This window comes from Miniopterus schreibersii (genome assembly GCF_964146895.1).
Source record: "Miniopterus schreibersii genome assembly, chromosome: 2".
Classification (NCBI taxonomy): domain Eukaryota; kingdom Metazoa; phylum Chordata; class Mammalia; order Chiroptera; family Miniopteridae; genus Miniopterus; species Miniopterus schreibersii.
Window position 1 is genome coordinate 92,488,812 of NC_138102.1, and position 13,758 is coordinate 92,502,569.

General features: G+C 47.3%; 1 protein-coding gene across 1 annotated transcript; it reads left to right on the forward strand.

Moving 5' to 3' along the window:
- Nucleotides 1-5,032: 5,032 nt before the first annotated feature.
- Nucleotides 5,033-13,512, forward strand: LOC308552472 (serine protease 40-like; the record flags this gene model as incomplete). Its single annotated transcript, XM_081127749.1, has 5 exons — nucleotides 5,033-5,156; nucleotides 6,109-6,271; nucleotides 8,191-8,465; nucleotides 10,037-10,203; nucleotides 13,198-13,512. The coding sequence occupies 5 exons, from the start codon at nucleotides 5,033-5,035 to the stop codon at nucleotides 13,510-13,512; spliced, it is 1,044 nt and encodes a 347-aa protein (XP_080983875.1).
- Nucleotides 13,513-13,758: the final 246 nt, after the last annotated feature.

Genomic DNA, 13,758 nt, shown 5'->3' on the forward strand with positions numbered 1-13,758 from the left:
ATATTTTGTCTAATGTAAGTATTGCAACATCAGCTTTTTAAATTTCCATTGCATAAAATATCTTTTTTCATTTCTTTACTTTCATACCATGTGGGTCTTTCATTTTGAAGTGAGTCTCTTGTAGACAGCATCTATGTTATGAGTCTTGTTTTCTTATCCATTCAGCTACCCTGTCTTTTGATTGGAGCATTTAAGCCATTACATTTAAGTGATTGATAAGTATGTATTTATCTCCATTTTATTTTTAAGTATGGTCCTCTGTTTTTTGTTTTTTCTCCTTCTTTCTTCTTCTTGTTCTTTAAGCAAGCCTTTTAACATTTCTTGTAGTACTGGTTTGGTGGTAAACTCCTTTAGCTTTTTCTTGTCTGGGAAGCTCTTTATCTCTCCATCAATTTTAAATGATAGCTTTGCTGGAAACAGTTGTTTTGGTTGTAAGTTTTTGCTTTTTATCACTTTGGATATTTTGTGTTTTCTGGCCAGAAATGTTTCTGTTGATAAATCAGTTGACAGTCTTATGGGAGCTCCCTTGCAGGTAACCGTCTTTCTCTTGCTGCTTTTAGGATTCTCTCTTTGGCTTTAACCTTTGCCATTTTAATTATGATGTGTCCTGTCATAAGCCTCTTGGGACTCTCTGGGTTTCCTGGACTTGTGGGGAGGAGGGAAGTGTTTCCTTCACCAGGTTAGGTAATTTTTTGGTAATTATTTCTTCAAATACATTTTCAATCCCTTATTCTCTCTCTTCTCTTACTGGTACCCTTGTGATGCAAATGTTGTTATGCTTTGTGTTGTCCCAGAAGTCCCTTAGACTATCCTCACTTTTTAAAATTCTTTTTTCTTTTTGCTATTCTGATTTTTTTCTATTACCTCTTCTTCTGAATTGCTGATTCAATCCTCTGCTTCATACAACCTACCACTTATTTCTTGTGGTATATTCTTCATTTCAGATACTGTATTCATCCTTTCTGACTGGTTCCTTTTTATTATTTCCATGTCTTTTTTTATGCTTAATATCTCTTTCTTTAAGTTCTCAGTGAGTTCATCCATTCTGCCTCTAAGTTCCTTGAGCATCCTTATAACTATTGTTTTGAACTCTGTATTTGGTATATAGATTACCTCCATTTTATTTATAGATTACCTCCATTTTATTTATTTGGGAGGGCAATATCTCCTGTTTTTCATTTGAAGCGTTTTTGTCTCCTAATTTTGGCTACCTCACTCTATTTGTTTCTGTGTATCAGGTAGATCTGCTATGTCTCTGAGCCTTGGTATAGTGGTTTTATGGGGGCTCAGTAGCACAGTCTCCCTTATTACCCAAGCAAGGTACTCCAGGAATGCCCCTTGTGTGGATTATGTGAGCCTTCCTATTATAATTGAGTCTTGCCCAATTACACTTGCCCAATGCACTTGGCCCATGCATGTGTGGGGTCGACCCTCAGTTGGCTGACTGTGAGGATCAACATCCAGCACAGTGTACAAGCTGCTGTGGGGGTGCTGACCACATAAAGTGGAATTTGCTCCAGCAGGGTCTGGTGCCTACTCCCTTGAGAAGCTAATTGGGTCCTGCTCTGATATGGTCTGAAGCCATCTACCACGTGTGTTTGTTCTGGGGCCTCATGGGAGGGACTCTGGTGCCTGTGTCTGACCTTAGGCTACTTGTTTGGAGCTACAAAGGCATCCACAGTTTGTTGATGCCTCTGCTGAACTTTAGTGTGCATGGGAGTGGCTAAGGTGCACACCAAGGCTGTCTTCCACCAGCACTGAGCCTGAGCCTAAGGACAGGCCCAAAGCAACATGAGATCTGCCTCACTTGCCTCTGCCTGCCTGTTGGGCTCAATCACTGAAAAAGCCTCTCGCAGTATGTGAGTTTCATGAGGTAGTTCCTCAGTGAGTAACCAGGTAAACGGAAGTTGTGTTCACCAGATTGATACAGATTCAAATTTGTTGCCAGTGCTGGGTCTGAGGCCACACAGCAAAAGTACCAAGGTACATAAAGGCCAGCAGAAGGTGCCCAAAGACCTCTGTGGTGGGGTGAAGTCTCAGGGAGCTGTCACAGTGAGGCTAGCAGAGTTCATCAGACCCAAACAGACAAAGACTTGGCCACATGCAAAGAGGGCCCTGCACAGGAACAGTGGCTTTAGTCGGGCATGTGAGGGGAAAAGACCCCTAATTTAGAACCACACAACTCAGGCTGTTCCTGATTCCAGACAGACCTTCTCAAGGGCCCTAGCTTGGCAGGGCATGACTGCCAGGAGTCAAGAGGGCAGGGCCTGGATGTCTCATGGGAAGGCAGTACCCTTCAGGCTCTAGGGGATGGGCAGGGGCAGGGGGCGGGGGGTGTTGAGGGTGGGGAAGAACAACCCTAACCCCAGAGCCACACAAGTCAGCCTCTGATATCTCCTGAGTCCACCAGGACCTCTACACCACTGCCCAGGCAGCTCACTCATCCACAGGGTGTGAGCTTGGCAGGGTGGGGTCACAGGGAGTTGGGAGAGTGGGGCTATTACATTATCCAAGCTGATGCTTTATGGAGGGAAGTGCTCAACCCAAGAAAGATGGCATCTGTGGGCAGCGAGGGAGAGGGACTCAGCACAGGTACTCTAGCAGTTGTCCCTTTAGCTCTCTTCCCAGAATGACACAACCCAGTTTCTCCTCACACAATTCTAGTCTACTCCAAGCTGCCCTCCATTTTCCAGAACCCAAGGTGAGTGGCTGCAAATGAGGTTTTGTGCACTGGCCCTTTAAGAAGGCACCTGGGTTTCTAGCAGAATTTGTCTCTCACTGGCAAACAGAATCCTTTGCTGATTTTCACAGCCAGATGTTATGTGAGCACCTCTTCCAGGTTCTGGTGTGCTGGGCTGGGGAGCCCCTGTGGGGTTAAAACCCCAAGCTCCTCAGGAGTGACCTTTGCCGCTGAGATATTCCTCCAGATTCTCAGCTGCCACATCTGAGTGTGGGGCCAGTCCTTTTTGCATCTCCACCCTTCTTACCAGTGTCTGTGGCTTCTTCTATAAATCCTTGGTTATAAGAGTTCTGTTCAGTTAATCTTCAGTTGGTTATTCAGGTTTATTTGTTCTATATTTCAGTTGTAACTCCAGTTTGGTACTGGGAGGAGATGAGTGTAACTTCCACCTGCTCTGCTGCCACCTTGGATTCTCTCAGGGTGGCAGAGAATTTCATCCCCAAGCTAAATAAAGTTTGGCTAGAAAGATATTAAAATTTATTGTCAACCATGGGGCAAAGGTGTAATGGCCGCCATAATGGTATCTTCAGACCAACAGATAAAGCAGGCAACTTCATAGTATATAACAAAATTTATTACAGGGTAATTTACTTACAGGAAAATTGGGCCAGAGTGGACAGATGGCCCAGCAATTTTGCTCAAATTATTCTTCACTACCAGACTCCTGTTACAGTACTTCTTTTATAGTATAACTCAGGTACTAATGACTGGCGAGACAAAGAGACAAAGAATGCAGTAGTGGCAGGGCCATCCCTCCTGGTGGTCTTGTGATAGACGGTTGCTTATAATTGATACTCTTACCAGTTTGATATTTATCTCAGTTGTCATGCCCTTCTGGCTGTTGCTAACAAAAATATTTAAGGCTACATTTTAAGAACATAGATCATCATCAACTAGAAGGTTTGCTAGGGACAGTGAAGTTGGTCAAAGGTCACAGCATGAAACTTGAAATGAAATCTGGACACAGAGACAGAATTGGTTTTGTCCACATATACATGTATATACTTATGAACCAGTAACTCCTTTTACTTTCGATCCACTACCACCCCTTGTTTAAACAGAGATGTCTGTGACTGTTACTCATGCCTGTCCCACCACTGTGTGCTGGGAATGTTGGGTGGGTAGTTTCTTCAGTTTCGTGGTCTGCAGATAGGGAAGAATTGTGCTTAAGAGCTATATTTAATGGGTTACAGCTAGCTAGGAACCTCATCCTCACCTGACTTATAGGAGTTAGTTGATGAGATCTTGGACTTCAAGGTGATAAGATAATGATATTTAGATTTAGATGATGATATTGGTTCACAAGCTGGCCCCTATTTATGCAGAGCAACAAGAGATGGAAGAAATAAGCAGATCGCTCCAGATTGGTAGGTGGTAGGTTTAATAAACAAGGAAACTTATTTGACAACCAGAAGACTCACGGCTACCTGCCAAAGTCTATATAGAGGCCTTCCTTACCTGGGGTCAGTTAAGTAGACCATGCAGATTGTCTCAACAACACCTATCTCTCTCAAGGCTGCATCCTTGGAACATTTCCCACTGTGGGAACTGTGGGAACTGTGGGCAGAGTGTACATTCCAAGGAAAGGGGAGAGGTGAGGAGCCTCCAATTGCTGGAGTCCAGTTCAGTGGTCAACTGGAGGTCATGTCCTATTGATGACCTCCACCAACAGATGATAATTTCAATTTTGTGTTGATACTGTAATAGGAAGAGAATAGGGAACTTTGGGATATAGTGAATAATCTTGCATTTGGAAAAGATACCAGTTATTAGAGGGCAGAGGTTGGACCCCCCACACACACACTCTCTTGACTCATACCCTTGTATAACTTCCTGCTGCTGAGTTGGGGAGGCACTTGTGAGTATGATATCTTCTCCTTGATTATGTCATGCTGTACTGCACTAATTAAGAAAGAGATATTACCCTTGGTGGGCCTGACCTAACCATAGGAAGTGGTAATGATGACTACATCAGATCTTGAAAACAAGTTGGCAATATTTGGTGGCATTATGTAAGCAACTGGCCTTCGATCAACTAGTGTATATTCCTGGGCCTACTTCATAACTTCCCTGATGAATCTGTCATCAAACCGGGTTCCCTTGGATAGAGGGAACATATGTACCTTCTGCTTCCCCATTAGCCTGGGGGCTCCCAGTGCGGACTGCCTTCTTCAACCTGACACCCGCCTCTGCAGCTCCCCTCGTGACGCAGGTCGGTCTGAACCCGGACTCTCAGGAGACGGTTTCCCAGCTGCCCCCGCGTGGTGGCTGAGGTGCTGGCCGCTCAGTCTGATGGCGAACGCTGGGGGGGAGGATGCAGATCCAGGCTGGCTGGCGGCCCATGCCCTGGCTGTGGTCCTTCTCTGGCTGTGCCCACAGCTGCTGCATGCCCAGCCTGCAGGGACCACGGAGGCTGGTGAGTAGGCAGCCAGGGCAAGGGAACCCAGGTCACCCCTTTCTAACGTGTCCCTCCCTCATCCCACCCTCGACAGCAGCCAAAGGGGTTGGGCTCTAGGGTCCCTGGGTTTCTGGGGGATATGGACTGTGGGGTTCTAAAAGGCAGAGGCAGGGGAGACCAAGATGCCCCCTCTTCCATGAGGCTTTTTTCCACCGGCTCTCAGTCTCCTAGGCCAGGAACAGAGGTCCTGCACTAGCCTGTCCCTGTCGGCCCCCACACACTTCATTTCAAGAACCACAAGGCCCTGCAGGGCGTGGCTCAGTGGTTCAGCATTGACCTAGGATCCAGGCTACCGGGGTTGGATTCTTGGTCAGGGCACATGCCTGGGTTGTGGGCTCGAGGCAGCCTACCAATGACTCTCTCATCATTGATGTTTCTATCTCTCCCTCTCCTTTCTTCTCTCTGAAATCAATAAAGATATATTAAAAAAAAAAAAAAAGAATGGCAGGTGCTACTTCAGGAGGGGGATTGTCAAGCAAAGTATGTGTCATTTGGCCTCAGGCTCCCTAGAATTTTGGATTGAGTTGGGATGTATGCAACCACATCATCATCAGTAGCCCTGAGCAAATAGCATCCCCCTGTAAGCCCTGTTTCTGGGACTTCAAACAGTGGTATATTAGTTAAGTGTAGTAGGTCTGGGGAAGGACCTGGGGCAGTGCCACTGCCCAGCCTGGACCTCCTCACTGCTGTGCTGATCGCTCAGATGGCTCACTTCTAACAGGTACCTCCCTGGCTGACCCCTTCCCTCTCCCCCTCCTCTAGACCCATAGACTGCTTCCTTAACACTGTCATCTCCAATGAAGCCAGATGGCCTTTGTCACATGGGCCATGTCACTTCACCCTAGGTCTATAGAGGCAGCAAGGCTGGCACCATAATACAGGTGCCTCGTGGCTGGAATTGTCTCCACAGTGTGTGGGAGGCCCGTGGTGACTGGGAAGATCTTTGGTGGCAAGAACGCGCCTGACCAGCGGTGGCCATGGCAGGCCAGCTTGCTCTACCGTGGCAACCACATCTGTGGAGCAGCCCTCATTGATGCTTTCTGGGTGATCTCAGCTGCCCATTGCTTCCAAAAGTGAGTCTTCCCAAAGGGGCCCAAAATGCTCAGGGGTAGGGAGGGGAGGGAACACAAAATAGCCAGAAAAGAAGGGCAGCCTTTTTTCTTACGCTTTGTTCTGGGATAGTTTGCTGCCACCAGGTGTCTCTGGGCACTGTTGCCTCTGCCCAGGTAGCAGTCTTCTCTACCTAGAATACCATCACTTCTCACCACCTGACTCCAGTCTTCTGACTGTCTGGGTCACTTCCCCCAGGACAGAGGCTAATTGCCTTATCTCTCCTCGTGTGGATGTTCTTTTCACCTCCATCTTTACACTTGGTAACATTTACCAAGATGGTGTGGTTGTCTTAGTTACATGTACATTATTTTTAAGTAGCTAAATGAAAATTGGCTCTAATTATGATTATCAGTAAATACTGGGAAACAGACTTTTGTTCCAAAGTAATTGCCTCCAGTTCACTCTTTTTCCTAAACTTTAGGAACCTAAATCCTGTTTCCACTCAAGGTAGACTCTGGTTTCTGCATCTTGCCCAGCTCTAGATGGTCCCACAAGATCCCAGTCAGTGGGCCTCAGTTTCCTCTTGTGCGAATGGTAGTTGGTGTGTAGTGTCCCTTGCCACACACCTGGCACAGGCTTCAGGCTTGAAGTCAGAGTGATAGTCCCAAGGCCCCCACTTCCCAAGACTGGAAGTGGGGAGCATCAGTCAGAGCCCAGTGTGAACAAGTATTTTGCCCCCTCTCAGCCAAGATGTCTGAAGGTCATCTCCAGCACAACTCCAGAGGTTTCCCTGGGTCTTGACTAACTGCATACTTGGCAGTTCTTTTCTAGAGGTGTGCTGGGACTCTGCATACCTAACTAGCACTTAGCCCTTCCTTTCACCCCTGTAGAACAGTGGCCTAAGAGGAGCTGTTGTCACCTAAGAGAAGCTGTCCTCACAGGCCAGAGTGAGGAATAAAGAAAATGTCCTCTGCCCCAGGAGATGGATGCAGTCAGGAGAGTGGGCTGCTCCTCAGGTGTATCCTGGGCTTACTCTGTGCCCAGAGGGAGTGACGAGGACATGATGTTCCACATCAGGAAGACAGAGCTACTGGCATCAGCTGGCTTTGAGACCCCACTTGGCTTCTATTCATTTATTCAGCACCCATGAATGCCAGGCCCCATGTGAAGCCTACTGTGGCTGATGTAGAGATGCAAGACTCCCCTTGAAACTTCTCATCTTATAAGTAAGACACAGTCCAACTACTGTGATTCAAGATAGAGAGACCATAATGTGTGAGAGGGTAAACCCTAAGCCAGTGTCAGGGGAGGTGCTGTAGGTCTCATCAGATGTTGGGCTTTGTGGTAGAAGGATCCAGGCATGGGGAGTCTGGGTAGGGGACAGCACAAGCAGGACATGTGAGTTGGAAGGTTGCTCATGTTCCAGAAACAAGGAACAGCTCCATGCACTCCTCTGTTGGCTCCACAAAGATTTGTTGAGTGCCTGTCACCAGATGGAGATCAACCTTTAGAGAAGTTGGTATGTACAAACTGGGAAGGAGGGGGGTGGACCATTCTGGGATGGGAAATGGGGTCTTTGAGAATCACTCCAGGCTGTGTGACCTTCCAAGGTTTCTAGTCAAAGCTGGGAATGAGCCAAGTCTCCTCTCTTCTAAAATGAAGGGATATAACTCGATGTACCCCTTCATGTTTCCAGCACTAAGACTCTCTGCTCCTTTGATTCTGGGGCATGCTGGGAAAGCCATCAGTACCTTTCAAAGGATATATGTCCTGAGGCTATGGACAGCAATCAAACCACCTCAAGAAGGGAGGAGAGAAAACCACTGGAATAATGGTGGGATGTGGTTACTAACCAGGCAGGGGTGGGGAAGCAGTCAGAGTGGGAGTGCTGACCCAGCACTCAGAGGAGATGGGTGATAATGCAGCCTCTCCACAATAGGTCCCATGAGCCATCAGACTACCAAATCCTGCTAGGGTACCATAAGCTACAGCATCCCACCAAGCACAGCCTGCAGATGACGGTGAACCGAGTCATCGTCCACAGTGATTTTAACAAGCGCTACTTCATGGCAAGCGATGTCGCGTTGTTGCAACTGCATCTGTCTGTTAACTTTACTTCCCATGTCCTCCCTGCCTGCCTCCCAAGGCCTAACACAGCACTGGCCCTTCATACCTCCTGCTGGATAACCGGTTGGGGAATGATCACTGAGGAAGGTGAGTGACAGAGGCAGAGAGGAAAGTGAGGTTGAGGAGGAGGGAGGGTGCAGTGACCACTGTGGGGCCCTTCCAGTCCTGATAGCATATCCTTTTAAAACTTCAAGTTTCCTTTAGTTCATGGTTCAAAAAGTCTGAGTATCTCTAACTTTTGGAATCAGGAACTTGAGCTGTTTGACTCTGAGCCATTCAGGATTCTAACCTGACTCCCAGGCCTTCCTTGGGTCAGACTCCTTCAGAGCTTCCTTTGCCAAACACTTCTTGAGCTCCTACTGCCACGGAAGGTACTTGGGAAGCAGTCAGGAAATGAAGCAGGCCTGCTTTCTGACCTGAGAGGTGGAATTGGGCATTTATGGCTTAATAACATTTACCTCTGAGAACCTCACTTCTCTTTATTCTAACTCAGGTAAAAGTTGACCATTCTGCCAGCTTACTGGACTTTTTAGACAGAGAGAGGAGAAACGTTGGGCAAAGATTTTTACACAAGGGTAAATGCTTTTGATTTATGAAAACATAACACTGAGTGAAAAAATAGAATGTAAATTTGACATGATTGTAGGGTCATGATCAGGCAGAGCATCTCCGTGAAGGCATTTGGGGCAGGACTTTCTTTGCTGTGCACGCCAGTGCCAGCATCCCTGCTCCTGTACACTGTCAGTCACACTGCTTAATCATAAGAACAGCCAACTCTCCAACATTTCCAGAGACACCTTCCTGGGATGGACTCATTAAGAACCACTGGAACAGCAAAGATGATTCTCTAAGCCAGGTCAGAGAATGGGAGTTGGGGCATGAAGGGAAGTTATGAGCTGGAGCAGCCACTGGGAGAGGGAGCAGCTGCCATCAAAGAGAGACTCAGCCTGCAGTTGTCTTTCTCCCTCCACACCCTCCCCCTGACTGCAGTTACTGGGTCTGGGCTGCCCCTGAGATGACGTGTAAGGGCTGTACACAGCCCGCACTCCACAGGAGTGCAGTCACTATAGCATTGTGCTGCCTCATGAAGACACTAGGTCAGATCTGTGTGCAGTATCTGGAAATAGAATCTACAGGGAAGGTGTCCACACACCAGGTGCTCCTTGAGGCAAGGTCATGTTTTATTTGTCATACTACCTAACCCCATCACTGTTACACTTTGACCATGCCAGGACTCCTAGCTTCCACCCTCTGTACTTCTACTTCTGTCCCCACATAGCAGCCAGATTAATTGTTTTTAAAACTTAAGAAGACCCTTCAGTGGTTTCCCAGTGAGCTTAGAATGAAATCCAAACTCCACATCCTGGAGAGGAGGCCCTGCTTGCTCTGGACCCTGCTATGACTTTGCCTCATTTTTTCAACCCCTACTCTCACCCTGTTGCAGCCACACTGACCTCCATCCTGGTCCTTCCAACTGTACGCTGCTCACTTTTGCTCTGTTGTCTGCCTTGAATGTCTTTTCTCCTCACCATTGCACATCCTCTGAGAGGCTTCCCCAATCTTCTCAGCCAGAATGGCGGCCTCTTCTTTAGCAGACAGGTTAGGGAGGGAGTTGGCTCCACCGCACACCTGACCAAACCAACCCTCTCCCCTTGCAGAGTTCCTGGCTGAACCTTTACAACTGCAGGAGGGAGAGGTTGGCATCATAGACAACAAGGTCTGTAAAAGATATTTCCAATCGCCAGACCACAGCAGCAGTAAATACTCTATACATGAGGACATGCTGTGCGCTGGGGACCTCAATACTGGAAAGTCTATCTGCCGAGTAAGTAAGACCAGATCCATATCTTCAGTCAGGGCTACCTCTCCTCTCCTGTGGCATCTCTCCCCTCTTTCTCTGTCTTCCCTGGACCCTTCCTCAGCCTCTGAATTCTTATTTCTAAGCCCACCCCAGTCAGAAGTGTCAGAGCCAAGAGACAAAAGCCACCAAAGAGTCCACTTCATCTGTTTTCTTCATATTTTTTAAAAAGCTTTGTTGAAGTACAGCATCCATAGGAAAGGGCACCATTTACAAGTGTGCCATCTGATGCATTATAGAAATTGATACACTCTTCATACCAGTACCCAAAGGGTCCTCTTTATACCCCTATCTTGTCATTAACCCTCAAAAAAAACACACCTGTAGTCTGTTTTCTAAAGCACAGTGACTTAGTGTCAGGACTTCCATACATGGAATCAATCATACTGGATGCACTCTCATCTGCTCTCTTTCAGTCAATGTTATGTTTGTGAGATTTATCTATCTTGTGTGTGGTTTATATTGTCTGTCTTATTGCTGAATATATCCATTGTGTGAATATACTATCATTTTATTTACCCATTCTAGTGTTGGTGGCACTTAGGTAGTTTCCACTTGAGACCATTACAAATAGCATGTTCTGTGAATATCCTAGTGCGTGTATATTGGTGCACATGGGTTCACATTGTGGTTGGGTTCACAGAACTACTGTGCCATACAATAGGTACATGTTCCTCTCATAGATGCTGGAGGGCAGATGTCCAACCTGTGTGTATTGATTTGACTCCCACAGCAGTGGGTGAAAGTTCAGGTTGCTCCACGTTGCCACTAGTAATTTATGTGGTCCACCATTTTCATTTTAAACATTGCATGTGGATTTTAATTTGCATTTCTCTGGTGAATAATGATGACAATTTTTTATATGTATACTGCTTTTTTGTAGAGTGTGTATTCAAGGTTTTTGCCATTATTTCTATGGGGTTGTCTTTCCTATTGAATTGGCTATTATGGATACAATATATGTATTATGAATGTCTTCTGTCACTCTGTAATCCTTCCACTTTACGGTGGAGAAACCAAGGCCCAATAAGGGAAGTAGATAGCCCAATGTAAGGTAGTGAGTCCATAGTTGAACTTAGAGAAGACATGCCATCCTTTGGAGCTATGGCTGCCACAGGCTTCCTCCTACAGTCTCCTCTCCCTCTTTTGCACCTTCTTTCTAGCTCTTCCTCTCTCTCCGTGTTCATCTCCAAACAGCTCAGAAACATACTGCCCTGATTCCCATCTTAAAACACCCTACATGCATCTTCTCTCCTCCCAAAACCCCCTGCCCACTGTCCTGATTCTCAGTCCACCGTCCCAGCAGGGCTCATCCCAGAGCTGTCTGCACTTGCCCTCTCTTGCTTCCACACTTCTCTTTCTCACCTTAGCCCACCCAATGAGGCTTTTGTGCCTCTCTCTAACAAAGATGCTGTCCGACTTCAGACCTTCTCCCCACCCACCCATCCATCCCCACCACCCCCATCCCTGTGGTGCTCAGCAGCACATCCTAGTGCTTCCCTCAGACTCCCAGGGTGGCCTTTCCTGTGTCTCATGCTCTCCTCCTCTTTCTGACCTCCACACACGAAGAACCCACCACTCAGCACTCATTCAGGTTTTCTTGTTTTGCTCCATTTTTTTCCTTAGATGGAGAAAAAGGGTTAGATATTGCCAATCCTGGGCCTCACCATTTCTTGTCTGTCCATAACCCTTTCTGCTGCAGTCCTGTCTCCTTGTGCGGATTCATGCCCTGCTACTGCCTGTGCTCACCCAGCCTCAGAACCATCTTACCATTCTTTTAGAATCTGTATCAGGTCATGTCATTTCCCTGCTGAGTGACATTTAGTGTTCCCTTCACACACACACACACACACACACACACACACACACGCACCACTGATGAGGGTTAGCCCTTCCACTTTTCGGCCTCCCCCATGCCAAACATGCTGGTTACCTCTGCCTGCATCTTGCAGAGCCAGGCTTTGCTCATCCCTCCAGTCTTGGCTCAGAGAAGCTCTCTGGTGGCCCAATTAGAGCAGCCCTTCCCAGTCACTTCCCATCCCCTGGGCGCATCTGTTCCACACCTTGCATCTGCAGATATGTGATGCATTGTCTGTGTCTGTGTTGTATGTCATCTCACTATGTCTCGTACACACAGGATGTTCAGTTGTGTTTATTCAACAGAAGGTTGGAGAGGTACTGTGTTTCTTTAGTTCCCACTTTTTGGCCTATGAGATGGAAGCATTATGCCCCATGGTAGCAGGTGCCTACCTGCCTTAAAGTCCTGCATTTGAGCACCCAGCACTCTTCGAGGAACCCCTTGGGCTGCCCTGCAATCCCAGTCACCCACCAGCCTGGGCATGGGCATCGCCTCTTTTCCTCTGAGCACATCTAACAGATTAGAATTTTCTAAAGAAGCTCCACCAAGAAATTGAGGAAAAACTAGAGACCTTAATAAGGCGAAATCAAAGGCCCAGATAGGGTCCATAACAGGCTGAGGATTTAGCCAGAAGCCTATAGGCCAGGCCTCCGGGCCTGCCATAGCTGCCCCTTGGAACCTCAGGTGATACCTTCTCCCACATAGTGTTGAGAAGGCAGAAGTCTGGCATCTAAGGTCAGGGGTCTCCATGTGCATTTTTGAAGGTCTATGACTGCCAGCCTGGAAGGATGCTCAGGGTCTCTTCCAAAACTTTGTGAAATGGTCTCCAGGGCCCACCCTTGATTTTTTTATTCGGAATGCCTACCGTGGGACCCTGTGTCTGGACTTTTCAAATCACCCAGGTGATTCTGATTAGAAGAACTTATATTTGTTCTAATGTAAGGCCTCCTAAACTTGACACAAGACCTCCTAAACTCCACTCTGACACAAGGCCTCCTAAACTCCACTCTGGCAGAGAACAAGGGTAGTCTCTTCACACTGCCTAAGCAATATGTGTCCCTCTCTGTCTTGGTCCCCACAACCTATGCTTTCTTTTTCCTTAGGGAGATTCTGGGGGTCCCCTTGTCTGCAAACTGAACAGTACCTGGTTTCTGATGGGGCTTTCCAGCTGGAGTTTGGCCTGCCGCCAGCCCATAGGTCCCAGTGTCTTCACCAGACTCACTTACTTCTCCAGCTGGATCAGTGAGAAGCAGAGAACCTCGCCAAATCCTGATCCTTCTTCTGCTCCTCCTCAGAGCAAACCACCTGCTTTGGATGACTTTACCTCTCTGGGCACTGTTCACAAGCCCAGGAGCTGCACAACGCTGGTGTTTTCACAGACCTTCCCTCTGCTTCTGATTTCCCTCAAGGCTCTGTGACAGACCTCATAGTGCTTCTCTCAGTATTCTTCCACAAGCATGCCTGCTTTACTGTCAGTGGGCCCTGAATTCTCCTGAAATCTGTCCATCTCTGAGCTCTCTTGTCCATCTGAGGTCTGCTCTAGGACTAACAAAATAAAAATAATTTAACAAGTTTCCTGCTCCTGTTTCTGACCTACTAGAGCCAAATATCACCCTCACCCCACTGGACTCCAAGCTCCTCAGTACAGGAAGGTCTCCCTCCTC